The sequence below is a fragment of the Melanostigma gelatinosum genome (genome assembly GCF_949748355.1).
Source record: "Melanostigma gelatinosum genome assembly, chromosome: 16".
Taxonomy (NCBI): Eukaryota; Metazoa; Chordata; class Actinopteri; order Perciformes; family Zoarcidae; genus Melanostigma; species Melanostigma gelatinosum.
In genome coordinates, this window is record NC_136649.1 from 10459651 (window position 1) to 10468573 (window position 8923).

At 42.3% G+C, this 8923-nt stretch overlaps 2 protein-coding genes across 2 annotated transcripts; one reads left to right on the plus strand and one right to left on the minus strand.

Annotated features, from left to right (window-relative positions):
- Positions 1 to 134: 134 nt before the first annotated feature.
- On the plus strand, positions 135 to 1183 carry LOC306790361 (uncharacterized protein). Its single transcript, XM_079286560.1, has 4 exons — positions 135 to 249; positions 351 to 380; positions 563 to 724; positions 951 to 1183. The coding sequence occupies exons 1-4, from the start codon at positions 240 to 242 to the stop codon at positions 1043 to 1045; spliced, it is 297 nt and encodes a 98-aa protein (XP_079142686.1). The 5' UTR covers positions 135 to 239; the 3' UTR covers positions 1046 to 1183.
- A 1756-nt stretch (positions 1184 to 2939) lies between these two features.
- Positions 2940 to 8077, minus strand: LOC306790848 (cytosolic 5'-nucleotidase 1A-like). Its single transcript, XM_079287365.1, has 6 exons — positions 7888 to 8077; positions 6551 to 6718; positions 6210 to 6339; positions 5010 to 5132; positions 4723 to 4907; positions 2940 to 4064 (listed from the first exon to the last, which is right to left on the minus strand). The coding sequence occupies exons 1-6, from the start codon at positions 8008 to 8010 to the stop codon at positions 3693 to 3695; spliced, it is 1101 nt and encodes a 366-aa protein (XP_079143491.1). The 5' UTR covers positions 8011 to 8077; the 3' UTR covers positions 2940 to 3692.
- Between the last annotated feature and the right edge of the window lie 846 nt (positions 8078 to 8923).

An 8923-nucleotide genomic window follows, 5' to 3' on the forward strand; every position in this document is an offset into this window, starting at 1 on the left:
GACTAATGATTAACTATTTTCATGGCCCAAACTGCCTCCAGGCCTCCCGGATGACTCGTGAGTGCAATCGGTCTTCAGTATATAAAACCCAGCACAGTTCTACTCATCAGAATCTCTGTGGCGCACCCTTTTGTTCAGATTCGCCCATTTTTATGTCATGAGAAATGAAACTCACCCTCAGTAGGCTATATAAAACCCTGCCCATCGTCCAGGCTCATCAGTAGCTACTACAGCAAGAGATGGGCCTGTGTGAGTATCACTGTTCCTTTCACAATACTGATTTACTTTCACTAATATGCTTTTATTACAGAACCACCAATGTTGATTTCGGTTTTCATCTTATCTTTCAGTGACGTTTGTTGCACTCGGAGGAGGAGCAGGTATGACTTTGTACACTTTCTGGATCAACCGTTTTTACTTTCCCCACTGATTCAACAAAAAAAGAAGGGAAAAAAACGTTTACATGCAAAAATGACATCATGCATCATCCATTTTAAAGTTGCCTGAGAACGTAGCACACGATAATTAACAACAAAGGTCCCTCTGCTGTGTCCATGTGCAGTGGTTGGTGTGGTCGGGGCTCCTTTTGTCCTGGGAGCCATAGGGTTCACCACAGCTGGGATCGCAGTTGGATCCTATGCTGCCGCCATGATGTCAGCTGCTGCAGTGGCTAACGGAGGAGCAGTGGCAGCAGGAAGCACAGTGGCTGTTTTGCAGGCCATTGGTAAACATCGTTACTTGATTTTAAAAATGTAATGTATTGAATCGAGTGGTTTTAACTGTTGTGTCTTAATGGTCATTTCGCATTGTTGTTTTTTTTAGCTTTGGCCTTACAGTGTTAGGCAGAATATAATGATAGGGCTGTGTAGTCTATAATAAGGTTGGTGTTTTTAAGCCTCAGCTTCTCTGTAGCTCTATGTCCTGATGTAAAACGTATACTCGTGCTGTAGGTGCAGCTGGTCTGTCAGGAGCTGCCACTGCAGCCGCAGCCAGCGCTGGAGCAGGCGTGGGAGGAACTCTGCTAGGACTGGCTGCACTTATCTGAAAATCAACATTTATTGTTACAACTTTTGCCAATTAGGAATGCAATTCTACCAGTTCATTACACCAGTTCATTTCCTAATCAGCACTTTTGTCATCTCAGAAAACTGAAATGTTGTAATAAATCTGGCTGTTAAAGATACTGGTTCAGTGTGTCTTCTGTAAATATTTGAGTAAATTATTAACTTGTGGGCCGTAAAACCAAAACACTGAGCTGAAAGATGCTATAAATCTCGTACAGCTGTGAGGAAGGAGATTATCAGCTGTTGTATCATAACTGTGATTGACACCTTTTCCTTCACCCATTGTTCTAGTAATATTATTGAATGCTGCTTTGCGGTAACAGGCTTTTCAAATTGAAGCTAAAAATGAATGCAACGATGGTGGTGTCTTTCTATGATGGTGATGGGTAAAACATTCCTTAGTTTTTGTTTTTTTCCAAACAGTATTGTATGTCATTGAAAATGTAATACAATAGTATTTCTTCAAAGAAGTGTCATAATCTCATAGTATCGTATGTCATAAAAAGTCATAATATGCCATCAAAAAATCACAATATAGAAAGCTATAAAATGGCATTGAAATAAAGTATAGCATGCCATAACACGTGATGAAAACAGTCATAATATAGCATGTGGTAAAAATAGAAAAATGTCAAAGTAACGTATGTCATAAAACAATACTATTAGGGTACCACAACCTCCCAGCACAAACCTTCACAACTTAACATCAGTGGCATTGTGCATTCAACATGTAGAGAACAAAATAAACCAAAACTGAACGTCTTCTTCTTCTGTGGTGTTTAACGGCAGCTTGCATCCTTTTTGGTGCATTACTGCCATCTTCCGGTTTCAGTCAGTTCCTATGTTCCCAACTACTAAACTTTCCCCATCAGACCCGTTGCTCGCAAAACGTTTGTAAAGCACCTTCTTCCCACTCTGTTATATTATTCAACCCTCTTCCTCTCATCCCTAGTCTTTGCATTTCTCTCCCAGCATGCCCCTGCTTTCTGAGCTGTGTCTAATACAGGAGGTGATAACATGTTGTCCAGTGTTGTACAGCTTCCCTATCATGTGTAGTGTGCTGCGTAGATTGCTGTGCCCTATTCTTAATCTTGTAACGTCTTCTCTCCTGTTTCCTCCCCTGTATCTTACACTGGGGACACTGAACTCCTGAGGCTTCCTTCTTTTATATTGGCTTTCTTTCTCATTGGCTCGCTCGAAATCTGTGGAACCCATGGAGCAGCATGACTGGCCTGCACAGGTTGAAACTAATCACCTGATTGGCACCTGAAGAGGAAACAAGGGAGGGAGGGGAAAAGAAAGGCAGGAGGAGGGAAAGCACTTCACACATAGCAGCGTGTCAAAAACAAAGTCATAAAAAAGTCATAGTATAGCATGTCGAAAAAAGCCATTAAAAAAAGTCATAGTATAGTGTGTTGAATAAAGTCATAGTATAGTAAGTCGAAAAGGAAAGTCATAAAAAAGTCATAGTGTAGAACAGGAGTCACTAACAGGCTAATGGTCTTCATTAGACTGTTAGCTGTTTGGTGTCTGTCTTCCCCTGCTGTCAGGAATAATTGTTTGAGCCACCGTCAACTCTTCACTCTTGATTTTTCTTCAAATTCTTGACTGTGTGAGTAAGAGATTGAAACTTATTTCACCTCTGCAACAAAATGAAAAATAAACACTTGTTAGTGTTGAAAATGACAGGAAAGAGAGCCTTTTGAATGTAGTCACCTTTACTTCACATCTTGTAACAGAAAAACTTGATTGCATAACAGTCCACAACACTCATTTAACCCAGACTTTCCCAGATTCCACATCTGAGCATGTGAGGTCTGACAGTACCAATAACAACAACACACCTAAATGACAAGATAAGACAGACAGGCAGGCAACAACCAGCTAGACACTGAACCTCCGGCACTTTAGGGACAAGTAGCAGAAATGCAAATTGCACATGATGCATGTTAACAAATTACATATATATATATATATTATATTTATATATACGTATAAATATACATGTTCAAACATTAGTGTCTTCAAGAAGAAATATCAAATAAATAGGAAGTAAATATTCAAATACCAAGTTGTAATGTTAAAATACATTCATATACATTGATCAAACAACCACATGTACAATTATACCAACAACATACAGGACTGATGGAAAACATCCGGCACTAGTGAGGAAGAAGGCACCGGTTTTAAAAACTCTTAAACACACAGACAAGCAGCAAAGTGATACAAATATGAATCCAAATCAAGTTGCTGCACAAAATGATTGAGCATCTTCAAACTGGCACATTAAGGATTTTGGTGTAGATCCTTTGCATGATCATATGATCCAATCAGTGAAATACATTTTTCACAAAATAGCAACCCAAACATTGTTGTTATGAAGCCATTAGATACAACTTATAAACATGGTTTATTATAACCCTTACTAGAAAGTTCAACTGGTAATGTAACAAACAACCCCCAGAAATTGCTTCGTCCCATGATTAATATACAAGTCATAATGCATCAGCTGGGTTTTACTACATTCCCTATCCATTTCCAGGACCGTTTCTCATGGTTTTAAACACAGTTATAACATCCTTAGTTGCTAAGGGCCTCCTGTGCCTTTGAACATTGATGTTCAGGCTACTTGGGTGCTGAAGAAGTCTCTTTGTCATTCATTTCTCTCTTGGTAACTCTCTGACCTATCCCATAGGGCACGTGGCACGCTACTGTCCCCATTTCTGCTGCCCCCTCAACGTGAAACATCTGGTCGTCAAAGAAGATGTGCGGCCTGATCTTCTCAAGCATGGGGCCCTTTGGTGCCCCTGCCAGAAAGAGAGCCTCGTCGATCTCCAGACCCCATGAGTGCAGAGTTTTTAGGGCTCTGGTACCAGCGCTGGCTGCGCTGCGAGCTGTCACCAAGTAGGTCCGGATGGGGCAGTCCATGCGCTGGCCTTTGGCATAAAATTTCTTCTGTAGCTTTCCTAAAGCCTCCAGGAAACCTTTCAACGGTCCCTGCAGAAAGAAGAAGGTATATAGAGTAAGCACACCGCCTCCATTTGGTAGTTTCTACATTTATATGTGGCTCATTACGCAGTCAAATCTACGCAATTGTTAGATTCCGGGCCAAAAGGCAAAGTTCATAACACACTGTGCTCTGTATGCAGAGTTTGACAGCTGCTTTCTAGTAACTTGGGACTTACTTTCATTGTATTGGCTGTCATTCATATTGGTATAATAACATGGTTATTACCAAGTTGGTTCCAGGGATCTGGAAATGTGGTGACATCATTAACAGAAGTCAGACGGGGCAAGAAATAAGCTGTCGGGCCTGTTTAAAACAAAATATGTTTGAAGAAGAAAAAGCAAATGATAAAATTAGGAACCAAATTTAAAGACCAAATGCCTTGTTTATCTCGACCTCGTGTACTTTTCAGGTGCGCTCACTTTGAGTTTTACTTCTAGTTGAGGTTCTTTTGATAATCATCACTTTGAGTTGTACTTCTAGTTGAGGTTCTTTTGATAATCATCTGACTGCTTTGTTTCTTGCTCTGTTGGATTTTTGTCCTGTTTGTCGTTCCCTGTCTATTCAAGGGTGCATGCATTACATGCACTACATGTTCAATAGAAGTGTGACACGGATCATTCATTTGTCACTATGTGTATACTGTACATGGTCCAGAAGCTTGTTCTCGTGTGCCTTCTCGTGCTCAAAGAACTTGTCCAGTCCATGGGCCTTGTAAATGCGCTCAGACTCATCAGAAAAGAGGACGGCATCGCCATCAAAGGCGACACGCAGCTGAGTTTCCGACACTTCCGCCATCTTCTCTGGGGTGAACATAGTGGCTGCTGCTATCCCTAAATGTTTGGTGGAGAAAAACGTGTGTATAAATTCATTTTAGCATGTAGCAGAGACACTAACGTTTGCCTCTTTAATGTCACAGCTTCTAAGTAATATACCTTCTTCCAGAGCTTCCCGAACCTTGACTGGATCAGCTGACAGGTAAAGGTTAGTGTGGTAGGCCTTCAAGTAGCCTATGGGACTGTTCCCCCCTGTCATACAGAAGCGCTCAATGAACAACTCTGCAGAGAGGAAGAATTAAGAGATCAGTGAACAGCCGATGGGCATACAATTGAAGATAGGCAAGAGTCGACTGATCACAATGGTGCGAAAGAATCGGGTCCATGACGAACTATTTTTACATTTATAGCTGATTATTGTCGACGTCAAATACTGATTGCTGGTGGTGAGCTGTGCGATAAAGAAACCCGTCGTGAGGCTCTGTCCCACATCAAAAAACAGGTTCCTCTAACATGCAGCTGCGAGTCCTGAGCTCCTCTGCAGCAGAATGTGTGGCAGCAAACCTACACATTCACCAGACATTAACTTTATTTTAACTATAAATGTCCATCTCATACATTCCTCAATGTTCATACTCACTCAGAAACTCTTTAGCAAAAGTGTTTTCGCACTCACTCAGCACCACGGACAGCAGCCTGAGCCTCAAATGCATCAACGCTAATTTAACAGCTTGTCCTGGACAAAGCGACACAATGTTATCACAGACACAGATTACACGAGGTGCACATTTACCAACATACGAATGGTAACAATTACATTGCTGTAGCTTTAAATCCATGATCCCACTGCAGAAACAAAGAGAAATCTGTACCACCCATTAGAAGTGTATGGGTGTTTCTTCTTCCGACTATAGAAAGTCCAAAGAATGCTCCTAAAATCTGAATATTATCAGAGGTAAAGATTATAAAACCTAATTCAGAATATATTTGGACAGAGCCAAGCTGGTTTATCTCTGTGCTAAGATAACCGTATGCTGGCTCCAGGTTCATATTTAATGTACAGACATGAGTGGTATCAATTTTCTCATCTTACGCATGGAAAGAAAAGCAAATAAGTGTTTCAAAATATTGAACTCCTGCCTTAAATCTGTCATTTCATGGATGTCCTGTGAAAACCACAGATATGTCAGCCCTGTATTCAGTTTCACGACAAGGCATTTTTCAGATAATCTTTAGCTTGAAAAGTACAAAGAATCCATATAAGACCTTTTGATCCTTTAGTTTATTTGAGTAATTAAAAATACCCAAATATTGATGACACAAGTGCATTTTTATCGTCCATGTGCATGAGTAACTCACGGTGATGGTTGATGGTGTTGATGAGTCTCAGGCCGACGTATGCGTGGTTGTTGGTCATGAGCACAACATCAAAGAGCTCCTCGCTCTCGGGGTAAAGCTCCCTCAGTCGCGTGTTCACAGCCTCCAGAGCCTGGCAACACAACAAAACACAAAAACCAGCTGTAAAAGAAAAAAGATCATGCTATATCACGGCAGCGGGGATGGATTTGAGTGTGAGTGGGTTGGTGTTTCATGCTTATTACTCATTCACCGCCTCCAGAGACACGACCTAACACATAACACTGAAGGAATCCCTCTGCACTGGGTTCGATAGAGAGTGTTTATGTGTTTGTTTCTCTGACCTTCACGAAGGAGAAGGCAGGTCCGGGGCTGAAGGGCTGCGTTTCATGCTCCACCTGATACTTGATGTAGTCCTCCAAGCCTTGCTGCTCGTAGATGTGCTGCTCCTTCTCCATGTTGAAGAGGACGCGTGCAGACACGCCGATGGTGATGGCATTCTCCGGCTTGGGCTGGAGGATGAGAGTTAAAGAACATTTCATTTATACCCTGATTTGACTTGTTCTTCACAAACACATGTTGCTTTATTTGAAAAACAGTGTTTGTTATCCAATCAGGTTCAGAGTTGTAACTTCTCTGCCTGTTACTCCTCTGCCTTCATAGTCTGAGCAGTAACATAAGAATATTGGAAACGGTTCTCGGCATTAAGGGATTATTTAATAAAGTCCTTGTTGCCAACAGTGGGTAAACTGAGTGAGCTGATGTGACAGAATAGAGGCGACAGTGTGATATGAAATACTTTCCACTGGACGACTCTGATAGTGGAGGCCCACATACCAGGCTGGCTGACACATGTTAACTCTTTGGAGGCTGGGACGACAACACAAAATATAGCACACTGTGTATATATGCTGGAACTGTTTGGTCATATTTTGACATGATAGCCACGGCAAATTTTGAGATTTTTCTCGTTTTACATTCTAATTGGTTATGAGTGGGCTGAACATGAAATAGATCTTACGGTAGTTACAGATATAAAGACAAGACAAATCTATGAAAACTAAGATATGTCAGCCTGAAATGTGGGGGGGGAAATATGTGTGGGATGAAAACTTACTTCTACTGCTTGAAGAGTATTAAACCAAAAGTTAATGTCACATCCTGCAAGTTCCTGGAAGCTGTAGTAGTTGTGTCTGTTTCTGTATTTTGGTGTATTTTCTCTGGGGAAGAAATCCAAATGAGTCGATGGCCTTCACGGAGAACCGTGCACCTGATCTGAAACGAGAGCCCCGTGTGCTGTATCCACTGTATCCTGTTTCACCCAACTACATTTACACCTAACTTTCTTTCACTGAGGCTTCAAATGCAGCACTTGCTAGCCAACCATGGCATTAACCCTCCTGCTGTTACCAAGGCTAGACTTTGCTAAAGTTGAGAGGCCAGATCAGTCATGGCCTCTGTGAAATAGGCAGCCTCGAAGTAGTGAAGTGTGGCAGTAAGAGCAACATAATTCTGCTCCAAAAGCGATGACAACAAGTTGAATTTGACTTCACAGTTCACATCTGATATGTGCAACGAGCGTCCTCTTTGCTGTCACCAACTCTGATACCTCACATAGGAATGGAAACTCATAGGAACTGCTCCTGTGAGTGGATGCTGCATTCGGAAAGGCTGTACTCACTGGTTTAGGTTTTCTGGAGGGGGTGGAGGGCTTCAACGCCATCCTTGCGTCTTCCCCTTGGGCTCGGTTGCCGCTGCTGGTCAAGTCCTGTCCACTGCCGGTCAGAGAGTTGTTTAGACTCATCTTACCGCTTGGGCTCAACACTCTCCCGTCTCCCTCAGGTCCACACTGAGTTACAGCTCTGACAGCTCTCTTATCTAGTCTCTCTCTCTCTCTCTCTCTCTCTCTCTTTGGCAGGAGTTCCCATCAAAGTCCTTGCTCACTCTTGCATATTCACAATTTGAATTCCGTCCTGGTGCACTCAGCAGATGAGATCACTCCGACTGCAGCCGCAGAGGCTTGGCCAAATGCTCTTGAAGAAGGGAGGAAGAGAAAGAGTGAGCTGTCGCAGAATAACAGAGCGGTGGGCAGAGATTAATGTTCCCTCTTTTCTCTAGCATCATGCTAGATATTCCTTGTTCAGCCCTTCTGTGCTTGGCTTTTTCTGCCTTCTCCCGGTACTCACAGACACACTGATGACTTCAAGCCACAATGCATCCTCCCCCCTTTTTAACGCATTCAGGGTCTAACCTCCTGGAGCAGCAGCAGAGCATGTGATTTAGTGTATGTGACAACCCTATTGGAAAAATCAGACCGGCATGTCAGAACGCTGCTGTGTCATGATGCTTGTAATGCATTCATGCTTCAGTTCTCCTGCGAGAGAGTTGGAGTTGGGTATCCTAGAAGATAGAAGCAAAGCTGTTTTCTCATACAATGCATCAATATATCATTTAAAGTGAAGGTGTTTTTTTTATTATTTTATAATGTTGCATTGTATCCCATGTGCTCTGAGCTTCCAATAGCACACTACTGTTTCATATTCCTGCTCAGCAGTGTGGGAAATGGAGTTCATCCTGGGTCATTTCCTTCCCCCTGTGCATCAAATGATTTATTTATTCTCGCCCCTTCCATATAAAACACTGCAGGATCTTTCCATCGATCGAATGACGGAGCAGCAGTCCCAGTTGCCAGGCAACGGCCAGGGAGTCAGACCGGC

What these genes read in the sequence shown, in the direction of transcription:
- LOC306790361 (XM_079286560.1), top strand. An exon ending in TGCACTCGGAGGAGGAGCAG is followed by an intron (nt 381 to 562) that starts GTATGACTTTGT and finishes GTCCATGTGCAG; the next exon opens with TGGTTGGTGTGGTCGGGGCT. An exon ending in GGCTGTTTTGCAGGCCATTG is followed by an intron (nt 725 to 950) that starts GTAAACATCGTT and finishes CTCGTGCTGTAG; the next exon opens with GTGCAGCTGGTCTGTCAGGA.
- LOC306790848 (XM_079287365.1), bottom strand. Translation starts at nt 8,010, where the DNA reads ATGAGTCTAAACAACTCTCTGACCGGCAGTGGACAGGACTTGACCAGC. An exon ending in CCTCCAGAAAACCTAAACCA is followed by an intron (nt 6,719 to 7,887) that starts GTGAGTACAGCC and finishes CTCATCCTCCAG; the next exon opens with CCCAAGCCGGAGAATGCCAT. An exon ending in CTGCCTTCTCCTTCGTGAAG is followed by an intron (nt 6,340 to 6,550) that starts GTCAGAGAAACA and finishes TTGTGTTGCCAG; the next exon opens with GCTCTGGAGGCTGTGAACAC.